Here is a 27,960-nt window from a genome sequence, read left to right on the forward strand (position 1 = left end):
TGTGGAACTATTTTGTACATTTCTTGTTTGTTTACTCCAGCGTAACTGAGTCGAAGGGCCACAATAGCAGGCGAGAGGCAGCGACTCAAGAGACTTTGGAAAGTACAAGTGATGGAGTACAGTGGTTTTAAGACCGACGGTTCAGCAAGTACTGACAGGTAGCTTGGTCTAAGTAACCCCCAACCTTAACTAAAAGAATCAAGGATTTTTGCAGACGATATAGCAAAGACAGAAGGTCACATAGTTAAAAAAATGAACCATGGAACGATAGTCATCCTTTGTTAAGCATTTATAATACAGTATATCTACAGACTTGTCAGTCAATTTTCTGTATTTTCTCACTTATAGACATACTGGTCAAGTTGGACGGGATCCCGCACAGGGCTTTGATGTAAGTGTCACCCATATCTCAAACATTTAAAAAATGTGTGTTCTGTTAACACGCCCTCAGGAAATAGGGTAGGTCGGTAAGGTTTTTTAGTTATATATTGGTGCGACCAATAAAAAACAGCAGAATTTGGTAAAACCATGCGTAAATTTTTAAAATTCGAGTTAAGTGTTGAAGGTTTGTTAATTGGGTATGTCAGTTACCGGAACCACTTATTTTGCCCTAATTCAACAGTAACCCTGACCGTTTCAAACACATATTTCCAGATTAACCTTTGACCATACTAAAGGGACACATTACGTACTAACCCTTATCGTTTAATGCGGGTACTATCTCATTTATGATTACAAACCCGAGCTTCTCTATGGCGTGAGAATGATGCCAAAATACAATTTATTTCATCGCGTTGTTTCGTTATTTAACTATGTTTTTACTTTTAATTTACTTAACTTTCTACTTTAACATCGTATTTTGATACTTCATCATGATAATTTTTATTTGAATCATTTTATCACCCTTTCGTTATTGATTACTTTATTGAATTTCTTCGTGACTATTTTCAAGATTTTGGCTTAAATTCGTATATACATGTAATTATTTCAACCATTTCATCAATTATCCCGTTTATTTGATCAATATTGCATATTTAAACATTTTACTCCAATTTATGATGACCGAGATTTTATCTCTACTTTTATTCCTGAATTCATTATTTTGTTATTTTCATCTTTATTTTCCTCGCTCCGTAAACTTTTCATAAATTTCAAAATATTATCATGATTTCATTCTGTATTACTGTTATTCATTTACTTGGCTCTCAATCCGGAATCCGGAGCCCCTCCCCGATCCTTAGCATTAATATTGCATTGGATTCGAGTTGTCAAAGACTTGGCCAGGCTGTCAGAGCCCTTCACTAGACGGAGACATGAGTCACGAAATCCCGAGCGTAGCTGGACATGTGATAGGAACTGCCGGCCGAGGGGGGGGGGGGGGGGGGCAGGCACTCTGTTCCGAATTTGGTATTAGTGTACCCTTAACACTTTAAACTTAAAAGAAAAAAAGTATACAGTTTTCTGTCAAGTGCGGGGAGTCGAGGGGCAAGAGTCATTATCTTTTGTCTTGTTTCCTTGTTTGTCTTTTTATATGGTTATTTTTTGTCTTTATGTTGTTTGATAATTTGTTTGTTAATGTGTCTGTTTGTTTTTGTGTTTATTCGTATATAGTGTTCCTATCTAGCTACGCGAAGAGACTTCACGGTGAATAAACGAACACCAATTTCACTGAAATTAGCTAAAAGCGCTACAATCCGAATGTTTGTGTCATCGTATTGCACTTGACAAGGAAAGGATGTTGGGAATGTATCGCCCTCAAATGTTACCCTGTTTCGGAAATTGTAGTATCTTGAACTCCATTTGGGTAATCCGACGAGTGGGGTTAAGAAAAGTGGTGGTGTACAGACCTCGGAAAACTCTTTTATTAATTCCAAGAAATCTAAATGCAGCATCTGTGAAGTGAAGTCTTTAGGATTTCCAAAGTTCTTAAAGTCAGTGAGACACATGGTCGCCAAGTCGGGGCATACAGAGCGCCAATTGAGCGCCCGTTCCGGTTTGTCTCTGTCTTGAAAGTATCATCTAGCTCCTATCGTTAATCATTATATATATTATAGCCCAAACATGGGACTATGTGCCCGAGGGTAGGTGACCATTTGCCCGACGTAAGGAGGGCAAATGGTCTCCTGCCCCGAGGGTACATAGTCCCATGTTTGGGCTATAATATTTTTATTACATGCCTCTCTTACTCAGTTTGCACCAAAAGTATTTAGTTATTGGCAAAATATAGTCAAATGCTTTATTTTCATTTTAGACGAAAAAAAATAGAACGATTTTCATCATCGAATGGCGCATTGATATATTTAAACTACTGTTAAGCGGTTTATCAATATTTTTATGCGAAATTTTCCTAAAACCGGATTTTCTGTGCAAAACATGAAATTTCAAGACTTTTGCATCCAAATGTTTTCAAGTTGAAAGTAGTTCTGGTTCACTTTCAGTCCAATGATGACTATGCGGCCCGCGACATCATCAACAAGTTACCATTAATCCTATGGAGCGCGACGTTCGATATACGATGCATGTAATAATAGAGAATAAGGAACGAAACAATAACATTAACTTAAAGTTAATGAAAACCTTAAAACATTTTACTCCGATTTATGATAATTAAGAGATTCTCTTGACCTTAAATTATCTCCTGGATTCATTTGAGGCCCACATGAGTGGGCCTCAGTAAATCTTCATACCAGAGTTGGGTGTTGTGTCATAGTTAATGAGGTCAACTAAAGACAAGTAACAAGGGATAGGGTGATTCTTCATTTCTTACAGTAATAAAACAATTTTAGTCTTTAGAATATTGCTGTGAGTAAGAAAATCTTGAATAGATTAAATTATGTCTTGTATTAACACAAATCACTATATGATGGAATGATACTCTTTATTAACGAAAACGAGGCATCCAAAATATTTTGAGGACAATAATTGAACAATAAAGATGTTTGCAACGTCAAATAACAAGACATAGTTAATTGCTCCAAATCTGCATAATTATGCACTTTATCTTCAGCCAAAATGTCTCTCAAACTGAGGGATCAAGTAGTTTGTAGATGGACTTAGTCCATGAAAGGTTAGTGAAATGAGACGTCACAACAAAATGCCACTTCAAAGTTTTTAGAATGGATATTTAGTAGAGTTCAGTTTCAAATACAGTTATTTCGATGGCTTTCATATTTTCTACAAAAAAGCACTTGTCACATGACTTTCAACTCTGTAGTGTTAGCTCCTAGTATGTCTCTTTGATGAAATGAAGGTGAAATTTGTAATTACGCATTTTAAATTGTTAGGAAGCAGTGCTCCCATTTTCAGTACAACAACTTTTCCATAAATGTATATAAGATAACCCCAAATTCGATTTGTTGAATGGTGTTATTCAGATTTGAGTAACGAAATATGACTTTGAAGACACATTTTATGGGCCACATTTGTCATCTTTAGCCAAAATATCTTCACCATTGATATATTCTGTGTAATAGCTTATATATTTGGTATATCAAACTTGCTTCTTTGCTGATCAAATTGGAGTATCATTGACGCATTATTTTGTTTTATTAATACCTTACTTGATTCATTAATAAATATTTTTCAAAGAGCGTCTACGGCGCGCCAAATGTTTCAAAAATATTTATCGATTCAGTGCAAAAATAAACTGTCTTTCTCAATTGAAATAAAAATTCGGTCTCATTAGGAAGGAAATAAGTAAGAAAAGTATAATTAAAAAACAAAAGACGGAAATGTCATTTAATACTTCATTTTAACTTGAGAAAAAATCTTTTAAGCGTAATTAGGAAATAAACATTTTCAACGATTTGAAAAAGTCATACATCCATACTTATCGACATACATACATGTATAATAGTTCGCGAAAAAGGTGCAATGAGTGCTGATTTTACAAAAAGAAAAAAAAATGTTATACAGTGATACGTCCACAAAATTCACAAGAAAATCACTAAAAATCACTACTACCACTCGGAAAAAAGAACAAAAAAATAAAACGTGAACCACATACAGAAAATAATTGTAAAAGAATCAGACAAAAAAAGCCATGCATACATAAAATTATTTATGTACTTAAGAAAATAAAAAGCACTACGTCTCATAATAAACGTATTATAGATAATCAAAATATAATATGAATCACCAGCCGCTTTGACAGTAAAGAGAGAAAATCGGTGAAAAAATTCGGCAGTGATGGCTCTAGACAAAAGTGGATCTCATCTACAAAAAAATAAAATAAAATAAAATAAAATAAAAACGAAAAAAATAAAAAAACCATGAAGAGAGATACAAAAAAAAACGCGTGGGCCTGTGGAAAGAAAAAATAAATGAGGACTCGCCACAGCAAAAAAAAAAGAAAAAAGAAAAAAAAAAGAAAAAAACGAGCACTCGCCACAGAAAAAAAAAACAACAAGCCCGAAATTACAATTATTTTATTCAAAAAAACTCTTGGTTCTCATTTCCTTCGATCGATGAATCCCCAACAGCGGGGAATCCGATCACCACATACTCCAATGTTTGACGAAATATTAATTGAGCATTTCAGTGATAACGTGACATCTTGAAACCTAGCTCTGTTTGGCTGGGCCCTGCTCTACTGGAAACCATACTTGATGAAATGAAGTGGGCAATATCACCTAAAGAACGTCCAAGTTAACAGTGAATAGTTCCAGAGAGTCAAGTTAACTGAGCCAAGATTTCAGGCAGTCCACAGGTCAGATCACGAGCGAGACGTACAACCCATGACCCTTCATAGCAACACTGCGAACATATCGATGCCTTAGGCGCGGTATGGCAGGGAGCCCACTGCAGGCCTTCCACCGAGCCGCACTGTCATCGCCGTTTGGCCTACATGATTTCTACACAGTTTTATACGTATGGTTCGATACATCGGGTTCAAATACCATGATAATAAACCACCTCGTTGTTTGCTAATTCCTCGTCTATCCTCAAAGATCACCCAAATCATGATAAAATGAATTTTTGAAGAAATCTGCCGCGTGTTGAGAGAACGTCCATCGTTTTCCGTGTTCGACAAGACGAGCGACGCAACTGTACAAGCCTTACGACTACGAGTATGGCGAGAGTGTCCGGCCTTCGCAACGCCAGACACTCTCACTACACTCGCAGGGCTAGACCGACACATACACGACATGTCGTTCCCCGTTGCAGAAATCTCTATATCCACACAGTCCAATATATGGAGCTACGATATTTGTGCATGCAGTAGGCCTATACATAGCTCTGGGTGGCAGGGCAGGGCTGTGAGTAGACTCTCCACAGTCGCTGTGCCTTGTTGTGCGCGCCCACGATGGGCCTGCATTCGAAGGCTACGCTATGCAGCTGTGAGCACGCGCTGCCAGACACAGCGACTGTGTGCACTCTAAAACATGTAAAATAGGAGACGTTCAAAATATATCCCATAAACGCCCATGTGACTAAAATAAACCAATCACTGTGTCGATAACGTCATGCGGAACACCGCCGCCAACGTTGAGACGTACGTCTGTGGTCTGACACATGCGCATATCGCGACTGCTCGACTCCGCCTATCGAGGAAAACAACAGAGTCGCAGCAACAAAATCATGGAACTTAAACATCGTAAAGTTCATGCCATGGACGGAAGACACTTTCACATGGTCTTCTAGACGTTTTCAGCTGAGGACTGACAATTGATGTAACCATCGGATGGCCAGTCATTTCATGTCTTCGTCCACGGTTCGATATAACGCCGGGAAAACGGAATTGTACGCAGGGCCATACGGCTGCAATACTACTCACGACCTGCGATCAACAATGCTTCTCGTTTTCAAAACCGCGCACCGTTGCGCACCTATCCGTGGGACCCAAGTGTTAGGCATCATTAGAAAGCTGGTTTTCTGCCCCTTTGAATGATATAAGAAATAATTAAATAAGCTAGAACAACGATCGTAAAACGCCCGCAAAAATGAGTCGACTGTCAACGTTAAAATCGCGGGAAAGTGTGATGGCGATTTGTGTATTTCAATGACTAACTTCAAAATGACGTAACGAGAAAATCTCGCACGTACCACCCTCCAAAACTACCATTTTAAAGTGTAGACCATTTTGGAGATATTTTCATTCGAAAGACACAAATATCTGTCAACTGGGGTTAAAAAACCCGCCGAAAGTTGCCAATGGGTTCGTTCCCGCAAAATCGTACGTTCACTTCCGCATTTACAAATTTAAATATTCATGAGAAATTCCCTTTTGCCATTGGCCAATACAAAAGGTCATGACTTCAGCAAATGTCTCCTATTTTAGAGTGTACACGAACTGGTCAGTTCTTGCAAGGATATGAATATTCATAATGGTAGTGACCAATCTCCACCGCAGAGTTCTTATCGGCGTGTCTTTCCCACAATTCCTTGCGCTGTCGCCGATAATGACTCTGCCACAGGTGTCTTGTTTACGTGGTAAATCACCACATACCGATCCGCAAACCGGAAGTCAGCTCGAAAACCGACACTGTGACGAACTAGCTGAAAATACAAAGTCCATCCTCCATGCAAAAATGTTCATCGGTTTGAAAACTAATTACTATAAGTTTATAGCAAAACACGAACTGGAAAATATAATTACCATTGGAACTTCTTTTAAATAGTGTAATTATTCGGGAAGAAACAAGGCTTTGACCTTTTCTGACCTTTGGGCGAATCCCCTGAATCGTCTGCTGATGATGTATTTTCTTGAATTGTGACCCCTCCTGCACTCGAAGTTATTTACCATGGCCGTATATATGAATACTCAAGAAAGAACAATAAATAAACACTGAAAGGGGAAAATGGCGTTTTTATTGAATTTGTAGATAACTGTGCGCGTGCTGGAACGAATTCCAACTGCCGCGCGTTACTGTGGCAATACCATAGATACAGTGCGCGACAGGTAAAAAAGTAGTTCATTGACGTTCCAATGACCTCGAGGTCACATGAATATTAATCTGCCTGTGCCAGAGATACTTATTAGCGTACGCGCGATAAGAACTCTGGTTCGAGAGTGGGTAGTGATGTCAAAAGAAACACCTATCTAACTGGGCCGACAGAATATATACTAGTAGCCGGTAGATCTATATACGCGGTATGGTTTTATTTTTCGTTTTTCATTTTATTGGCTATGGTACTTGTCATTTTTTTTTGATTAACGGATGTGTGGAGTTCCGTAAAGTACCCGGATCAGGCAGAAATCCGACCGGTCGCTTGCAAGAACGTCCAGACCCTGGGATTCGCGTCGCGTCTCTGAAGGGCACGCGCGTGTTCCAACAGGGAAGAACGCGAATCGCAGGGTCTCTGCCAGACTAGGCTGTGAGTTACCGGCGTTATATCGCCTGGCCGTATAACGCCGGTGTTATACGGCCTGGCCGTATCCGGCAACTCACAGCCCGGCCTTGCGAGGGTTGTTTCTCGCTTATGTACACTCGTCTATGGGGCGAATAGTCCCAGAGCTGAATAGCTCTCGAGCGACTGTGCCCTACCACTCCCTTTGCTGGTTGTGTTGAGCTACAGTGTACAGAGAAATAGCGGCTGCTTGATCAGTGTTTGTCAAGTCGGGCGCGTTCGCGTTCTACAGGTACTAGTGAAAACGTTGCCTCGAATTTAAACGGAGTGTTTCAGCCCGAGTATTTTTGCCTTTGCCACACTCCGTTTAGAGGCTAAACCCACGAGATACGTGTGTGGTTCGATACATAGCGGCCGCTGCTAGCTTTGCATGGCAGGGCTGTGTACGTGTTACCGGCGTTATACGGGAGGCCGTGTCACGCCGGTAACACACAGTCCTGCCATGCAGAACTAGGCCGCAGCGTGCTGCGTGGTATGCAATTTTACTATGCATACCCACACGGCGGCCGCTGTGTATCGAACCACACGTAACCGTGGGCTAGCGGCAAGCCATCGTTTTGTTGGGGTTTGGGCACAGACTGTCTATGGTTTGGGAGAGGCGGCCCTACACTTTATAGCGAGGGGATCGCTGGTTGCCGGCGTGTAGGCCTACTGTACTAGCGACGGGACCGCCGGCTGCTGGCTTACCACCTCGAGTGTACATTGGAGCGAGGGGACCGCTGGCAGCCGACGAACCACCACGAGTGTTTTGTCCACTTTTAACCAAAACTGGTAACTGTTTAAGGTGGTTGGAAAGGCTATTTTTGCACCAATTCTTTTCTCAGAGTTAATGTCAAATTTCAAGTGTTAGAATCAAGATATTTAGTTCAAATTTTCAGGATAACTCCCTTAGTTAATATTTTCTCCAGAGAATATAAAAATTGTATATTTGCAGCCATGATTTTGAAATATGACACCAGTAAATATTAAAATTAAATTTTTCATATTTTTTTACATATTTGAATTTAATAATAATTGGATAGTATTAATATTACCAAATTAGTTATAAATATGTTGACACTATTTATTGTAAGATTTGTACGGCAGGATTTGTAAATAAAATTTGTTTTTATGATTTTACATGGGTTTATATATCAAAAAATTATTAAAAATTCTTTCAAATTTCAAAATGTGATTTTTCAAAAAGTACTTCAAATACAGGAAAATTGTGCCGTACAAATCTTATCTGTAACCTTGTTAATAGGCTGTAAAAATTCCATGTCCATATCTCATTTCAAAGTTGGATTAAATTGGTATACAATTATGTAGGAAAACTGTTATTCTGTCAAAAATGTTGAAAACAAGCCATGTTTGTACCCCTCTTTTGAGGTCATAGAGCAGTTTTTTTGGTTAATCTCACTTTTGACACCTCTTTGACACTCAAAGAATCTAAAAATGCATTTACAATAGCAGTCACTCACTCTGAATGCCAGCACCGCCTTGTCAAACTTTCCTGAAAAACAGCAAATAATGACTTTCCCTTTTCAAACATTTTATTAAAAGCTAGGGGACCTCTACCATAGTTAATACACTAAGGACTCCCCAACTTCTTCTTATTAGGTCAGTTTTTCAGAAGTTTTAACAGGCTATAACTCTGCAATGCCTTTGTGCCCAAATGTCTAGTTTTTTTTATTCCACAGAGAATGTTGACTACTTTTATATTTTAATAGTTTTGTTGAAATTTATAACTGACGCTCTAGCCCTTTCCAACCACCTTAATATAGAATGGGACGTGTCGGTAACTTGGACGTCCATGAGATGATATTGAAGACAAGAAGCTGAGAGTAATCGCTGAAATACCCCAAATATCATGTCCAACATCCGCGTGTGATGATCCAAAACCCTCTGGCATTTAGCCCTGCGTACGATGCTGTGTGTTCCGCTACAGCTAATCGCCCCGCTCACCACCGGGCGATTAGCTGTAAGCGGAACACACAGCATCATACGCAGGGCTGTCTGGCATTAAACAGTAACAATCATGACGTTGACAATTATTCAATTTTCATGTTGGGCTTTTTCTGCGGGGTGTCCCACTCTTTTTTCTTTTCTCGAACGGGCCTCTTTTTTTTCTACTGAGGTTTTTTTTTTTTTTTTTTTTTGGTAACCTCGCTTTGGTTTTTTTCCAAGCTGACCTCGTTTTGGTTTCTTTACAGCCTCAACGCCGGCGCGATCTCGGTCGACTTTTCAACTGTGATTCTCTTTCTTTTTTTAGTCAGACCTGATGGTGGTTCGTTTTGTTTTTTGGTAGTAGTGCAAGTACTATTTGTGGTTTTGTTTTTAATCATTTCAATATTTTTTGTGTGTGTGCTTGATTTTTTTCTTTTTTCCCTCATAATCAGCATTCATTGCACCTTTATATCTAATACACGTGTATGTGTACTACGTCAATAAGTATGGGAGTGTGGTATTTCCAAATTTTTGAAAAGTTTATCTTCTCATTACGGTTTAAAGAATATTTTACAATTAAGCATTACATAACATTCTGCCCTTTATTTTCTTCCGTAATTCAATCAAATTTTTATTTCAATCGAGAAAGACGGTTGCACGTCATCTTTATCTGTACAGGCACATTCAAATATTTAATGACACGTATTTCGAATGAATGCTATTTTATGAAAAGGTACATTAATAAAATGCAATGATATGGACGAAAGAACTGTTTTCTTTATTATTCATACACGTTTAAGGTAGCGGTAAAGGCTATTTTTGCACCAATTCTTTTCTCAGAGTTAATGTCAAGTTTCAAGTGTTAGAATCAAGATATTTAGTTCAAATTTTCAGGATAACTGCCTTAGTTAATACTTTCTCCAAAGTATATAAAAATTGTATATTTGTAGCCATGATTTTGAAATATGACACCAATCAATATTAAAATTTAATTTTTCATATTTTTTTACATATGTGAATTTAATAATAAATTAATATTACCGAATTAGTTATAAATATGTTGACACTATTAATCTGGAGATTTGTACGGCAGGATTTGTAAATAAAATTTGTTTTTATGATTTTACATGGTTTACATATCAAAAAATTATTAAAAATTCTTTCAAATTTCAAAATGTTATTTTTCAAAAAGTACTTCAAATACAGGAAAATTGTGCAGTACAAATCTTATCTGTAACCTTGTTAATAGGCTGTAAAAATTCCATGTCCATATCTCATTTCAAAAGTTGGATTTAATTGGTATAAAATTATGTAGGAAAACTGTTATTCTGTCAAAATTGGTGAAAACAAGCTATATTTGCACCCCTCTTTTGAAGTCAAAGAGCAGTCTTTTGGTTAATCTCACTTTTGACACCTCTTTGACACTCAAAGAATCTAAAAATCAGAATCTAAAAGCATTTATAATAGCAGTCATGCATTCTGGATGCAAGCACTGCCTTGTCAAACTTTCCTAAAAAACAGTAAAAAATGACTTTCCCTTTTCAAACATTTTTTAAAAGCTAGGGGACCTCTACCATAGTTAATACACTAAGGACTCCCCAACTTCCTCTTATTTGGTCAGTTTTTCAGAAGTTTCAACTGGCTATAACTCTGCAATGCCTTTGTGCCCAAATGTCTAGTTTTTTTTATTCCACAGAGACTGTTGACTACTTTTATGTTTTAATAGTTTTATTGAAGTTTATAACTGACGCTCTAGCCTTTACCGCTACCTTAAGACTTTTTTTTTAGAAAGAAAATTTGACAGTTTATATTTACTCTATGACGATAAATATTTTTGAAACATTTGGCGCGCCGTAGAGCGTCTTTAAGCTAACGTCACTGTGGCAGTTTATATATGTTGTGGTATTAGCCGGTATTTTAATAATGTCATATGTTTTGAAGTTACATATCCTTTTGTATATTGACTTTCATTGACACTCAGAGTATGTTTTAGTATACCCTCATTTAAATGGATTCAAATGAAAGAGAAGTTGGGTACAACTTGACGAAGTGACAAATGCCCAAAGAATAAATAAACGTGGTAGTTGGTGTATGAATAATGAAAGACAAGATGACGGATGTGATGTGTAAATCATTATTGTCAATTTGAATCGATCATTTTTCTTAGTCAGATTTTATTAATAGTTTTATCGTTTTATTAATTGTTGTTGTTGAAATGATTCTTCACAGGACGGCCAAGCTGCATTTAATGTCTCCTACTCTGAGGCTCTCAGCTTCAGTCAGAAAAATATGTCAAAGATGCAACAAAGCTATCAAGGTGATTATTCAAGTTTTAGTTTTCTCATCGGAAAGTAAGGGAGGCCGTTAAGTCAACACTGTATCTGAGTGCTGTGAAGCTTTACAAGAAAAATAAATAAACAGTCTTTTGATCAGAAAATAAGCGAAAGTATGCCACGGAAAACCACTTTGCTAAATTCTCTTTACTCCTCTCTATAGCCTGCCCAAGTGTTGACATCGCCTCTATGCGTAGTAATTGGAATATTCTGCAACCGTACGAATCACATGAATATTGAATCAAAGATACACATTAACTTCCGAGGTTTGTTGTTCTTGTTTGATGCAATGTTCACACTTACCTTTTATTTGTCGCAATACTACTCCTAGTAGACTGGAAGATTCTTCGCTCGAGGGCGCTCTTTACGCTGGGGGTGGGGGGTAGAGAGCGCCCCTCGAGTGACGGATCTTTCAGTCTACATTCCTAGGGTTATTTGAAGTATAAAGTCAGGCTTTGAATCTACATTAAGTGAATGTTACACCACAGCATCGAAAGGAACGCCACTGTCAGGTCAGGCTCAAGCCACGGCTGTCTTCACGAAGAAAGATAAAAAGGGAAAGAAGGACAAGAGTAAGAAAGTAACGAAGGCAGACAGCGCCCTCTCCAGTGATTTCAGGTATAGTTGCAATGTGTATTGTATATGTGAACAGGTACTCAATTTGGCAACTTTGTGAAACTTCATTTTTTTGTAACACACGACACAACCTAGACTACTGTGAAGAGTTGTGTCCCTAATGGCATAGCTTTCGCTTTTACAATTGCACTCTACCTTCCATGCATTCAGGAAGAGACAAGAATGTGGTTAACCAACGACTAGGCAAGTGTTTGACAATACCCCGCCCAATGTCACTATGACGTTGCCTATTGTGCACCCACGGCACTGGACCTCTCCTTTTAACCTCTTGGAAATGTATATTGAATCAGCAATCACGTCTAACACTTCTGTAACGATGCAATTATGGTACACTATTACTGCCATCCTACAAAGGTGTGCAGTGAGTGATGTTTAAAGATTGCACCTCAACACTCTTGGTTAAATTAAGATTGGTATTTTTTTCTCCATTTTTGCACTGCTCATGGACGTAATATTTCATTTCGTTGAATAAATTTATCAGATAAAAACATTTTACTAGTGATGATCTTGAGGCAGACGTTAGAAATACTCCTTAAAGTTGCCCACATAAAGTATCGTCTTCGAGGGATCCAATTTGTTTTGAATTCCATAATTTTCTTCAATGGTTAATTTCAATGGTTCATTTCCTCCGTGCTTTTTTCACTTGCAGGCGTGTTAGTGATGTTGGAAGGAATCCTGGCATGGGCTTTGCGGTAAGAGTAAGCCATCTTTTGTCATAGCTTTCAAGCATGTTGAAAAGATAAATCCCTTGGTAAAGCTATTTTTCCATAGTTGTGTGTGTTTCTTACCATCGAATTCACTCTTTTTAAACTTTTTGTTTTTAATGATTTGAAGTCTTAGAGCAAAAAAAAAACATCGTTGTCTGTCGAATTTCATATTTAAAATCATCTTCTGCCAGGCTAAACAAACGCTTTCCTGTATGGTCAGTAAAAAGCTGTAATGATCCATAACCTATTTCACCAATTTAACATGCCTGATACACATGGAACTAATTTACTTGCGGTGGCAGAATTACAGTTATAAGCAATACGATTAGAAAGTAATTTGCCGTGTTGAAGGCAGTGTAGGGATAAACTTTCGATTGACATGGGGTCACCCAGGGTCATCAACCTTACAAGTTCACTGGAGTAAAGGAGCTCAGGAAGGAATTCGATTCAACCCAATTGTTAGAAATCTTAAATTTCATTTAAACATTGTATATTGCAAATTATTGACAATCGCTTTTGAGTGAATTCTTTGATTTTTTATTTGTTTATTGTTAAAGTCTGTTTTTAGTTTTAGTCTGATCAGTATATTTTTATGAATGTTGTTGGATTTCAAAGAGGACTACGACTCTACTGTTAAGCTTTTACCTCATAGGTGTCAATCGATAGGTTATCATTTTAAATAAATAAATCCAAAAATATGAAGTAAGTTTTATATTTGTCCTTTGTAGACGGAGAATCTTTATGCCGACTTGAAGAACTTCTTTGATGCTATCGGTATTTCAGAGTCTCAACTAAGGGACAAGGATACATCAGAATTTGTCTATTACTTTATTCAAAGTCAGGGTGGTGTTGAGGCAGTCAAGCGAAACCAGGAAAGACTCATAAGCCAGATGTGTAAGTCAAAAAATCTCATTTTTGAGCATGTATGAGTACATGTTTGTTTAATTCACAAATTGGCAGCTCTTTACATGATTGCCTTGATGTGATAACACGTTTACGGAGGCACCGTTGGGCAGTGGTTAGGGTTCCGGACTCATCGGAGGATTGCTAGTTCGAGACCCGGCAGGTCCAGAGTAACGGACTCAATGTCAGAGGACGGTGAGTTCGAGACTCTAGCACGGTGTTGTGCCCTTGAGCAAGGCACTTTACTCCTCATTGCTCCATTGGGGTAGTGGGTTATGGGTATCTCATCCTGTAATTGGGTTCGCCTGTCGGATGATAGATAAAAAATGATGGTTTGTGTTTGTTGCTGCTTAGTACCAGTCTGACTGGTTTGTAAACAACTAAGCCTATAACATTAGGGAATTGAAAGTTCAATTGAAACATAAAAACATATGATTAAGATTTAAGACAAAAACACGTTTTATTGAGGGTAATAATCATGGACCTCTTCCAATTCAAGTTGAAGATTCGATGCTGGTAATGATATCTTGAGAGTGCAGCCAACTTCGATACAAACCAAGTATCTTCCTTGTCTGACCATGAGTCAAATAAGTGAAGATGTGGGACATATTGGCGTAAGAAACTAAAAGATGTGAAATCCAGTACACCTTACATGGGCACGCAAAGCTGTCATTTCATTGAAGTTCGATTAAATTCAATGACATTTTGTTTAATTTTCTTTCTTCTGTACAAACACCACCACAACCAGTGGGAGGATACTTTCATATCCCTCCTCCTCCATCACAAACCAGGAGCGAACCGCCCCCGCCAATGCCACCGACAGACTTACAGGAAAAGGTCAGGAAAAGAGCCAGAGGAAGCAACAAAGGAGGCAAGGTGATCATTCAAGTTTTACTTTCCTCATTAAATTATTTTCTAATTGGGTGTAGTGGCGCATTCCAAACCTACCGTACTTTCCTGTTTGCTGAATGTGTATCTGAACAATTTCAATAAGAAAACATCAAACGTTCATACTGAGACAAACATAAATACATATGGAGGCTACTGAATACAGCATTTTGCATGACTAATTTGTAAAATCAATTATGCCAATCACAATCACACGTTAAAAACTCTGTTTGAAATTCAAATCACCCATTTGGCAATTCTAAACACGATGTTGTCAGTGCTTGCCATAGTGTAAATATTTTGGAAATTAACATGCAGCATAAATCGTTGTGTCCACATATGTTCATACATATGCAGAATATAGAGGTAACAGATAAAATGATTGGTCCAAAACATTCAACAAGTGTATTTTTATAAAGTGAAATCACTTGTGTCTACATAATTGCTCCCATAAGTGCTGAGCAGAGTGAAGGCATCTATGCTGACAGACCAGATATAACACGCAATGCAAAGTTCACTCGTTGGAAATTTCTGCAATGGTATGAATAACGTGGATAAAGAAACAACAAACATACTAAATCGTCAGGGTTGTTGGTTCTGTATGATGCAATGTTCACGTTGACTTTGTATATGATGAAATACTCATGGGTTTATGCGTAGTGAGGCTTTTAGTCAACACGATGCAAATGTGTTGAATTACACAGCAGCATCGAAAACAACGCAACAACCAGGTCAGGCTCAAGCAACGGCCGTCTTCAAGAAGAAAGAGAAAAAGGGAAAATTGGACAAGAATAAGACATTAATGACGTCATACATTGGCATCCCCAGTGATTTCAAGTAGGTACAGATACAATGTGTATTTTAAATGTAAACATACAATTAAGCAATAACCTCGTGCTATATGTCGCGCATTGCACCAAAATCTCATGTATACCTGCCTGTGGCTGCGGTCTTTGCTTTTATATTATATTATATTATATTATATTATATTATATTATATTATATTATATTATATTATATTATATTATATTATATTATATTATATCATATCATATTATATTATATTATATTATATTATATTATATTATATTATATTATATTATATTATATTATATTGTGCTACCATTCGCCATTCTGACAATAAAGGGGAGGTCATATAGATAGCAGGGAAATTTTTAGGGTAATGAATAAGAATAGATAAATGGTTAATTTGATAATTAGTATCTTGTAAACACAGGTGTAGACGTTTTCATCCTCGGTTTAGAAATACCTCACTGTACTTTTGGCAGTTTGCCATACTTGCACTGTCACTTTTTGCCGTCTTCGTAATATGTTGTCGTTCGATACTGTGTGCGTTTGTTGACAACGTAATCCCAACTCATAAAAATGCTCGGCCTAGGGCGCTGAATTTCCGACGTTCGATCTCTCAGACGTCCGTTTTCTGCGGCTTAAAGTGACGAGAACACCCCAAGACGACGACAGAGACACAAGTTGATTATAAGCAATAACTCTCGCCGCAGTCGTGCATACATTCGATTTTGGTACAATTAATGCATTGGACATTACTGGTTGAGAACAGATAGATTGGTACAATGCGCTTCATATAGCACTCGCGCTGTATGTCGTGATTTGTACCAAAATCTCCCGTATATCTGCCTGTGGCGGGGTTATTGCTCAATCAACTTGTGTGTCTCTGTCGTCTTATTGAGGTATATCCTCGTTACTTTAAGCCCCAATGTAGAAAACGGACGTTGACAACATGTGCACACTATATTAAACAACATGTACAAGATTACTGAACTCCTATCCTACCTGTTTTCAACCAGTGCTGGCAATCACCCACATTCTTTGTAAGTTTGTTTTCATGATTTTTTTTGTATTTGAGATGTTTTTGTGTATCTGATCACTGATGGTTACATGGTAATTAATACCACCACCTCTATTTTTGCACTTCTAATGGATATAATGTATTACCACATGAAATTATTTTATCCGTATCTATGATTTATCACATAAATTGATCACCTTGAATCAGATATGTCCATATATAAACTGTCCTGTTTGAGGACCCAATATGTTTTTGTTAACTCTCCCTTTTGAGAAACTTCTATCTTCAACCATTTATTGATAAGATTTTAGAATGGCTCAAGATGAGGTGTTGCCAGTTACTCCCACAAGAAATGAAGATCATTAGTTTTTTTTCCAAGACCGACAATTTCACAAGTAACTTAATCTAAGTTAGTGCAAATAGTAAAAAGGACCTAATCAGAGATTTCGTAAAAGATGTTCATTATGTTTGAGAAGCTGAAAGTCACATATTAAAAAATTTGCACAATGAAAAAAAATTGCAACTCTTTCCTTTGCAGTAGTACGGTAAAAGCATGGGAGGCTAAATGGGCCAATACATTATGCGTTTTTTTTACTTGCAGACATGTTTGTGATGCTGGGTGTAGATGGGATCCTGATAATGGCTTTGATGTAAGTTTGTGACACATATTTCTGTTTCTAGACTAATCTTCAACTATCTTGAAGGAACATATCTCATGACGTATTACACATCTCATGACGTATTACACATCTCATGACGTATTGCACCTATTTTCCATGATTCAATGTATTTAAACCCCAGTTTCTATCAGGCCAACCAAACACCTTCCTGCAAAGTCTGTAAAAACTGTAATAAGCCATTACAAGTCCCATTTGCAAGAATGTACAGGACTTTTGCTGAGCTTTGAAGTAACTCCCTAAAAAGTTAAATAATAATATTGTGGATACCACTAAATTTTAATGGCTAATAATAAAACATCACTTTTGTTTTGCTATGTTTTTCGGATTTGGAACTCCCAGACCAGTTCAAACACCCCCAGTATGATGGCATTGATATTCCAAGAAGAGGGCGCTCGATGACATGCTCTGGTAACATTTACTAACGTGCTGCTCCTGGAGAATGAGAACGGTCTTTGAACGCCAGCATCTTGAAATCCTACCAGATATGAACTGAAAATGCTCACGTGTTTCATTATATATTGCAGTTATGTGTAAATTTGAACCTTTGCCACATGTTTGCAACTTCATTGAAAGTATTATGATCAACATAATGAACAATATTCACCACCGATTAATTCTAAAAGGTCATGAAGTATACAAATATGTAATTAGCTGAAATGAAAATATTAAAGTTCTTTGACTGCTGTCATTGTATCACCACTTTATATAGCAAGTGTAATTACCTTTGGCCAAGTCCTTCAAGCCATATATGCCGAACTGTGAAAGCTCATTAGATATGCAAATTATAAATTAGCTGACATGAAAATGTGAAATGACTTTCGATATTGTTTTAACCTGGTATAATCACCAATGTACATAAAATGCATGTTTTGCCAACTTTGATCAAGTGAATCTCAGAGGAAAGATCATCGAAAATGCAAATTAGGAATTGGCTGAAGAAAAATTGCTTAATGACTTTCAATAATGCTGTATCATGGTATCTTTAATGTGTATAGCAAGTTTCATCAACTTTGGTCCAGTCAATTCAGATATATATCCCTAATTAGCAAAGTTCATTAAATATGTAAATTAGGAATTGGCTGAAGTAAAAATGCTTAACGATTTTTAGCTACTATAGACTATAGTCTATAGAAGCTATTGGGATGGGTATCCGTCCGGCGTCCGTCGTCTGTATGTATGTATGTATGTATGTATGTATGTATGTCCGTTTGTGAGGCGTCCGTCCACTCAAATATCTCGAGAACCGCAGTACTTACTGATTTGATATTTGTTGTGTAGATGAAAAATATGATTTTGAGAAACTAGTTTTTTTTATTTTTTAATATTGTTGAAAATAGGCAAATTAATGCCAAAAAAGTTGTTTTTGGTAAAAAATCTTCTTCTTCATAACTGCTGGTCGACAGCTTTGTTATTTGGTATACAGGTCCCTAGGGGTACCCAACTTAGATTTGTTGAAATTGTGATGAAATATGCAAATGTGTATTTTTAAGGAATTTTTTTGTCATTTTTGGTCAAAATTTGACTTACATTGTGTGTAATTCTTGTATTGTATAAACCCTATCAATTCACCCAGAAAAAATAATTAATATGATATTAAATAATTGAATTAATTAGGAAATCATCAAAGCCAAAATAATATTAGTGTAGAATTATCAGAAAATTCAACTTTTTTTGACAGTTCTGAAATGCTTACCATCTTGGAGGATTAAAACATGTAAAGGCACTTTCCTGAATCCCAACTTTGACATATTCTGAACCGTCATTTATTGTGCCCTGTATGTTATCTAAAAGAAATTGCTCAAAATAGTCAATAGAGATAGAGATAGAGATAAAGAAAGTTCTAATTTCCATTTATGGTTGACTTGGTAAGGATAAAATAAAATTACTTTTTGAGGAAAAAAATAGAGTGGTCAATTAAAAGAGTGGTCAAAGTGATAGGGTTTTTATGGTAAAGCTGGGCTGTAAGATTCCTCATGTGCTATTTATAGCAATTATGCAATCTGTGTAAACAGTGCAATGAAAGTTACATGATTCCCTATAATGCTTTTGATGACCTTGAACTTCTTAAGTTTCAAACATTTGTCTCTTCAGTGTGCTTTCTCTGAGTATGTAGTACAGTCTCAACTTATTCAACAGAACTCACAATGTTAATCAAAGATATAATATATCCACCTTCTTCATCAATACATGTGTCACAAAAGGTTATTCTCTACATAACACAGCAGAGCTCTGTCAACTGTTGAGTTGCTTGTTCTTTCAAAACCGCTGGTCAGACAGCTTTAATATTTGGTTTACAAGTCCCTAGGATGACCTAAGTGAGATAATTTCATACATTCAGGAAATACTTAATTTTTTACCCATGTCTATAGTAGCTTCAGGGACTTTGTCCCTATGTTTAATATTGTTGTACCATAGTGTCTTCAATATATGTAGCAAGTTTTGTCAACTTTGGTTGAGCCAATTCAGATATATATCCCTAATTAGAAAAGTTCATTAAATATGCAAATTAGGAATTGGCTGAAGAGAAAATGCTTAATGACTTTCAATAATATTGTATTATAGTGTCTTTAATGTACATAGCAAGTTTCATCAATTTTGATCAAGTCAATTCAGATATATATATCCCTAATTATGAAAATTCATTTAATATGCAAATTAGGAATTGGCTGAAGTAAAAATGTCTTTTGACTTTCAATAATGTTATATCACAGTATCTTTGATGTATATAGCAAGTTTCAACAACTAAAATCAAGTTAATTCAGATATATATCCCTAATTAGGAAAGTTCATTAAATATGCAAATTCGGAATTGGCTGAAGTAAAAATGCTTAATGACTTTCAAGAATGTTGTATCATAGTAGCTTCAATACATGTAGCAGGTTTCATCAACAATAGTCCAGTCAATTCAAATATATATCCCTAATTAGCAAAGTTCATTAAATATGCAAATTAGGAATTGGTTGAAGTTAAAATGCTTAATGACTTTCAATAATGTTAAATCATAGTATCTTCAATATACATACCAAGTTTGGTCAATTTTGATCAAGTTAAATCAGATATATATCCCTAATTAGGAAAGTTCATTAAATATGCAAATTAGGAATTGGCTGAAGTTAAAATGCTTAATGACTTTCAATAATGTTAAATCATAGTATCTTCAATATACATACCAAGTTTGGTCAATTTTGATCCAGCCAAATCAGATATATATCCCTAATTAGGAAAGTTCATTAAATATGCAAATTAGCAACTATCTTTCATGTCACCCCTTAATGCTTCCCACTGCTGATATATCTTGGTGTGATCAACATTTGTAGCAAATCTCATCAAATTGTGTGCAGTCGTTTTTAATGTATATCCGTTTTTTTCTAAAATCATTAATTATGCAAATAAGCAAAAAGTGTGCAAGCCAGAACCCACCAAAAACCATTTGCAAACTCAATCTATGTACCAGATTTGATTCTGATCTGATCAGCCGTTTTGAGATATCGGACCAACAGACAGACAGACAGACAGACAGACAGACAGACAGACAGACAGACAGACAGACAGACACACGGACACACAGACAGACAGACATCGCTGCGACATATGCTCACGTGTGTGAACACGTGAGCCTAAAATCAATGCAATTTCCACTTTCTTGGCAGAATTACTGCTGAGAATAGCTGAATGCTTGTGTAGGGATACATAAGACCATTGATGAAGTTATAGCTATCTATATTTTCCCTTGTAGATTAAGAATCTTGACCCAGACCTGAAGAAGTTCTTTGACGCTGTCGGTATTTCTGAGTCACAGCTGAAGGACAAGGAGACATCCAAATTTATACATTACTTTATTGAAAGTCAGGGTGGTGTTGAGGCCATCAAAAAAGATCAGGAAAGACCCAGAAGCAAAAAACGTAAGTCAAAAAATATATTGCTTGAAAATGTATGTGTAAATGTATGGTTAATTTACAGCTCGATAGCTTTGTAACTGGTTAACTAATGTGATAGAACCTTTATGTACGTCACTGATGACACACTGGCCCTACCAATTTGTAAAGAACAAAAGTCAACCAATATATGAGAAGACTACAGCGTATCAATTTAAACATAAGAAAGAGTAAATATGCATGTGGTTATAAATTGAAGACATTTCTATTATGGGTAATCGTCATGGGACTCCATGCCAATTGAGGTTGCAGACACAGACGAGTATTTTTATGTAATCCGATTTTTCTGTTTGACGTCATCGTATACTCGCGTATTTCGTGGAGTTGTACAACTTCGAACCGAACCTGGATTAGTTTCATTGAATAAGTAAAATGGCCCATCACCATGGTGATATGAATATGATTTACAGGGTCCTTTCACTCATAAATCCGACGAATTTGAAATTTTAATACCCCACGTGCCATCTTTACCAATCAGACATGCGGATTCGTTAACGTGAACTTGTCAATCATTGTCTCACGCTATCCCTAGGCCAAAGTAAGCCGGTCATCAGCGGGCAGACAGGTTTCACTGCGCTAGCGGTGGACACCCACAGTAATAGTTATTTAAAATATTTCAAATCATTTATGAAAGAAATGCAACGACAAGATGGGAACATTAGTTCTTATTCGAGGAAGTGTCATGGCTTTTAAAATATCACAAGCTTACAATCTTGGCGAGCCCTAAATATTCCGTTTGATGGCACCCAGACTACGTCATGACATGTTTGTGGCCATAAGGGACTGGTCAGTTTCTTCGGCCTTGGGGGCCGGTGGATTATTTTTTGCAGACGTCAAAAGTGGCTGACCCCCCCCCCCTATTCCAGCCTATTCCAAATTTTGAAAACAGAGTGACCCCCCCCCCATTCCAAATTTCGAAAACAGGGTGACCCCCCTGCACGCGACAGCTATAAAACAAAAGGTGGACATAAATTATATATATATATATATATATATATATATATATATATATATATATATATATATATATATATATATATATATATATATATATATTTTATATATTTTACATACATTTATATTTTAACAGTCATTCTGTGTTTTAATGAAATTGTTGACATGTCAGTTGTAAGATAGGAATTTCAAAGTGTCAATTTTAAAGTTTGAATACAGTACATTTTGAATGAGCTGTGAATGTATTTCACACTTTCTATGCTTAACCAGATGTCCTGAACTGTTGTACAAAATAGGATGTCAATCATTAATATCAAACAGGAAAAAGCAGTAAATCAAAAACTTTGATGGGTGTTAAGACTTGCCAGCCATCCAATTAAATCTCCTGAGGAGCCATAGAGAGGCATTTTAGCCAAATCTGATGTGTGCAGTGTCTGAGATGACCTTTTCTTGTAACATTGAAACCATAAAAGCACAGCTAATAATGACAAAAACTGCCTTTTTTAACTGTTATTTTGGTCATAAAAAAGCATCATTCTACAGAAAACCCGAGACACAAAGGAAAACAGTTGCATCAATGAGAACGAAAGATATCTTGTCATTTTTCTATCTCTAAAATAAGTCACTGTATCAAATATATTGTGAAATATTTGTGCATGTTGCTTTCTCATACTGAATTCTCATAGAGAGAACAGAAAAGTATCAGGAATTTGTCATGCTTTTCATATGAACTGCAGATTTCATAATGGTACACTTTCACTTAGCAAACATCAAGATATCTCTGGCATATATCTCTGATATGTTAATTTGGGCGTGCTGAAAAATATGTCTGATTACGCGCGCTGAAGTTACGCGCCCGAAGGGCGCGCCGAAAAATGCAACTGGATGAAATTTGTGGCTGACAAGATGCATTTTAGGCAATGATGAGCCTTTGTCGAAATTCAAAAACACACTGACCCCCCCTATTGGGCATTTCAAAAACATGGTTACCCCCCTATCACCAAAGTCAAAACAGGGTGACCATCCCCCCCCCATGGATCCACCGCCCCAGGCCGAAGAAACTGACCAGTCCCTAATGCTGCTGTCACGTGCACCGGTCTGCGCCGGCGTCAACTCGTCAGTCCCGATCCCGGTCGTCCATGTTTATTTACGTCATATGGATTTTGGTGTTTGCAGTGACACATATCCCGCACGTAGATATCTTCAAACTTTTGTTACTTGTCGGAAAGTCTGCTTTGTTGTCGATATTCGATAAGATATCCAGTGATGGTCTTCTTTGTGTCAGTAAAATAAGTGTAGAAGTAGGATAAATTGGGATAAGAAACAAAAAGTTAAAGTAAATACACCTCACATGTATATGTAAAAGCTACATATGGTCTTCCACTAATCTCGACAATGTCACCACTGATGAATTTCCTTTCAGCTGCACCACCACGGCCACCACCTCCATCAGTTAAGAGAGGACCTCCTCGACCTCCTCCTCCAGCACACATCAGGAAAGGACCTCCGCCACCAACATGCCAAGAAGGAACCCCTCCTCCTCCTCCTCCTCCTCCTCTTCCTAGCACAGGAGCTGCTCATCAAGCACCAGCTCAGATGAATGTGGTGCCCCTATCACAACTGCCGCCGCCAACTTCTCCAGCCGTAGCAAGACCAGGACCACCTCCACGTCCGCCACCCGCAAGCATGGGGTCTGCACAACCCCCACCTCCACCTCCGGGTCCACCACCTCCTCCTATGGGAGGTGCACCACCACCACCACCACCTCCACCACCTCCCCCGCTCATATCTTCCTCGTCCGAAAGTGTGTCAAGCGGGACATCTCGTGGGGACTTGCTAGATGAGATCCGCATGGGTACCACACTGAAGAAAGTTGACCAGAATGAGCCGAGTCCAGCTGTGTCAACTGATTCAAGAGAAGACCTTATGAGTTCTATCAGACAAGGAGTCCAACTGAAACCGGTATGAAGAGATTAAGATGAATCAGTTTATGCTGTAACAAAGTCGATCTGGAGTGAGAGAACCACAATATCTCCTCCCTCATTGCATGTGCATTGTGCACCTCTCTCCCATACCATATTCTGCATGACAGTGCATGACACAATATTAGTATAGGACTCATACACGGAACATTTCGTTATCATGGTAGGTTGCCTATGGCATGGTAAGCTACAAAACCATCACTTGCCCACAACTTGATCCTTCCATCCTACAATCTACATGGAAGCGCCTTCAACAATGTTACTACATGCCTCCTACATTGAATATCTAACAGTATAGCAGCTTGCATGGTTGGCTATCCTGTATACAACTGTCACTCGCCCACAACTTGATCTAGACTTGTTCAAAATTGATGAGATATCAAAGTAAACCATACCCATAATGGACAGAATTGTTCTGCAAATGTAGCATCCCAGTACTCACAATATGTTTTTTTCTGTCTAAATAAAACTAACGGTTGCCGTGGATTTTAAAGAGCTTACGCTGCGTTCCTAATGAACCGTGTTTGTTTTATGTGAAGGCATCACAATGTGTGAAAAAAATTATTATATTAATACTCACAATTCATTACTAAACGTTCCATATAATCCACTGGTATTTGTTCAGATCTATAAATATTAATTTTAAATCATGTTAAGGCATGAAAATGATTTGTTTTCTATTCGAGGCATGCACGTGAAATATTCTTGACTGAGCATGGGAATATATTTACCTTATGACAATTCACCCTTATTTTTTAACATGTAGGAAAATTGTTCTGTGTCTGTCGCATCCCGGTACTCACTAAATGTTTTACACATTAAGCCTGCAGGCAGTAAACAGAGATACATGTTGGTCTGTAATTATATAGTATAGGACAGCTACAAACTCATAAATTTTGTTGGAGTAGGCCTAGTGTGAATCTATGAGCTATGCTTTACGAAACATGATAAACACTATTGGAACTAATTTGGGATAATTGGATGGTGAAGTAATGTCGGTTTAATCTGCAAATGTAACCTCATCTGTTTTTCTTTTTAAGTTACACACTTTTTATGAGTAATTTGTAGAATTGCAACATTCAGCTATAGGGCAACTAACACTTCTGAGAAATTTGAAAAATATGATACAATTAATTATCCCAAATTAGTTCCCATCGTTTTTGATGTCTTATATCTTTGCCCGTACGGTACCTCCTTGACTTTTATCATTACAATTTCACACAGTCCTCTGAATTCAAAAATTTATGTATCATTAAAGACACTGGTTTGCAGTCTTTTAGAACGTCAATCCTCAAAACAATGTAGAATTTATAACCAGCAGAAATTGCCTGCGACTCATTTTCCGTATCTCTAATATTTAACCCTGCCTTGCATTTCAGGTGAAGCAAGACGACCGACCAGAGGTGACCTCTGAACCTGAAGGGATCGCTGAAGCACTGGCCAGAGCTCTGTCTCTGCGCAGCAGTGCTATCCGATCATCTGGTAAGTTTAAAAAGCTTTTTAAGCTTTGTATACTCTCATGTATTTGTGCAGAACTCACAGCACACACGATGAAACATGCGAATATACTGTATTTAATCATATTTTGAAATTGTATTTCTACATGTGTGCATATAATGTATACGCGAAACAAATTCAGAAAAGCGTGGCCTCTGTCAGTTCCTCTGCCATACTTTTTAAAGATTGAAAATAATGGATATTTTCAAATATTTAACTCATTATCATATGCATATGTTCTTTGAAGGGTAACGCTCCTTGCTCTACATTTTATTTTTCAGATGATGAAGATGATGATGATGACGATGATGATGATTTCGATGACGATAGTGATGAGTGGGACAACTGAATAAAGTCAACGAGCAGAAGTGTACGATGATATTTTAACTCCTGTCTTTTGTTGCGACATCGATTTGAAACCAAACAAAAATCAAGATCATCTAACAAATAATTTGCATTTCATATCAAAACTTTATAAAAATTGAACCGGAAAGAGATATTTTCAGCATAATGTATTTAAAAATGAAAGAATTGCAATTGTCAAGCAGGGGAATCACAAACCTTAAGCAATGTCAAGATTAGGTATCTCTTTTTTGCTCAACTGACAAAAAATGTAGACCACATGCTACTTGTAGCAGTACTAGTAATCTGTGTTTCTACAATTGCCGTTAAAAATGATTAAATAGGAACATGTCTTTCAATATAGTAATGTTGACTAGTGCCACTGATGGGCCAAGTTTAGTCTTGCTTTCTTTTGCCCTCTGGGCAGTGTGTGTTTGTCCACTTTGTATTATTTTTCAGGTCAGTTTTATTTTGTGCATACTAGAAACATGGTGAAAGATCTAACGTGGTTGATAGACATTTTGTCATTCCGAATCACAAATATTTGACGAAAACGATAAGAATTTCTGTAATCAACCAATATGTCCGAGTTTATAGCTCCAGCCTGACCAAAATTAAAACAAAATTGCTACCAGACGTACATATTCGATTGTATCGCAAAACATTCTGTCATTGTACATCTGTTCTTGTGCCGAGTTTGAATGAGATCATTCAAGTCATGTCTGAATAATGGCTCTGAAAAGACACATATTAAAAAGCGAAATGGCCATCAGGCTGCCATATTGAATTGTATTGCAAGGCAAATTTACGTGCATCTGGAATGGTACAATGTCCTTATGCCAAGTTTGATTGGAATTGGTCAACACTGGCTCAAAACCGACAAAAATGAAAAATAAATGGCAATCAATCGCACATGCGTCATAGTGAACAATCTTTGTGCCAACTTTGAGGAAATTAGTTACGGCGTGTGTATTAAGAAATTAAATCATAGCTTTTTAAATTATAGCTTTTCGCACAAAATGTTTTTGTTCCACTTTGTTCTTTGTATTGTGTTCGGTTTTATCTTTTTGTAAAGTTTATTTTTACAGTGTCTGTAAATTGGCCTCTGACCCGTTGGGTTTACAGAAATAAACAAATTGCTTAAATAAAATATTATTATTATTATCACTTGGTGATTGTGGACTACAAAATTGCAATCTTGCATATTAACGTATCGTACTGTCTTCTTTGTTTTAGTAGAAAGCGTGGTAAATCGCCTATTTCTGGAAATTCGCGGCAGTTCGAAAACGTCAAAACTAAAGGGGCAGATTTTTTGTTTAATTTCTTAATAGGCTGATTTACTGTAAAACATTTTACAGGAAAAATGTCTCCGGGAACCAGAGACTGAGGACTGCCGCTGTAAGAGCGCCACCAGTGCCGAATGTGATTTCATGTATCTGATTTGTGCTAGAGAGACTTGCTCTGTACGCCCTCATGTGATTGCTAAGTTAGAGTGAACGCAATTCATATCTTACCATGGATAATATCGCCAGTATGCAATTTCAAAAATGGCCATATGGTAATAAACTGATTATGGCACGCTTTTCATGTATAAAACTGATCCCTCTCCTGATTGTTATAGATCTCCAGTATCTATAATGATCCTTTGTGAATCCAAATGTTGTTCAGTATCTGTCTGTGACCTGAAATCACAGTGTGCATCTGTTTGCAATTTCCTTTTGTCCGTGAATTGTACCGAAAGAGTGATATGAAATTGAATTTGCGAGCCCAACCTCCGGATTGAAACTTACGTTAATACATTTCTGCAAGAGACCTCAAACAGAACTGGATAGAAACAACAACCCCAGGCATGTTTCAACCTTTGAATAAACATTAATTATCCCGTATATTTTAGGCTACCATTTTCAGTATAATAAATTAAGTCAAATTTCAAAGGTCAATATACTATAGAGGATGTTTTATATTATACTCCAGACGGTGGTTATTTGTACACGGAATT

The 27,960-nt window shown here is 37.1% G+C and overlaps 1 protein-coding gene across 1 annotated transcript; it reads left to right on the forward strand.

Annotated features, from left to right (window-relative positions):
- The first annotated feature begins 29 nt into the window (after positions 1-29).
- Positions 30-27,128, forward strand: LOC139135854 (actin nucleation-promoting factor WASL-like). The gene is made up of 13 exons (XM_070703603.1): positions 30-158; positions 349-391; positions 11,506-11,593; positions 12,098-12,227; positions 12,895-12,937; positions 13,681-13,846; positions 14,604-14,731; positions 15,451-15,580; positions 17,173-17,221; positions 20,988-21,153; positions 23,564-24,102; positions 25,502-25,604; positions 25,901-27,128. The coding sequence occupies exons 8-13, from the start codon at positions 15,546-15,548 to the stop codon at positions 25,966-25,968; spliced, it is 960 nt and encodes a 319-aa protein (XP_070559704.1). The 5' UTR covers positions 30-158; positions 349-391; positions 11,506-11,593; positions 12,098-12,227; positions 12,895-12,937; positions 13,681-13,846; positions 14,604-14,731; positions 15,451-15,545; the 3' UTR covers positions 25,969-27,128.
- The last annotated feature ends 832 nt before the right edge of the window (positions 27,129-27,960 follow it).

This window comes from Ptychodera flava, chromosome 6 (assembly GCF_041260155.1).
Source record: "Ptychodera flava strain L36383 chromosome 6, AS_Pfla_20210202, whole genome shotgun sequence".
Lineage (NCBI taxonomy): Eukaryota > Metazoa > Hemichordata > Enteropneusta > Ptychoderidae > Ptychodera > Ptychodera flava.

Excerpts from the sequence above, each read along its gene's own strand:
- LOC139135854 (XM_070703603.1), top strand. The coding sequence starts at position 15,546 with ATGACGTCATACATTGGCATCCCCAGTGATTTCAA. Across the intron at positions 21,154-23,563 it reads AAGACCCAGAAGCAAAAAAC|CTGCACCACCACGGCCACCA; the intron begins GTAAGTCAAAAA and ends ATTTCCTTTCAG. Across the intron at positions 24,103-25,501 it reads AAGGAGTCCAACTGAAACCG|GTGAAGCAAGACGACCGACC; the intron begins GTATGAAGAGAT and ends CTTGCATTTCAG.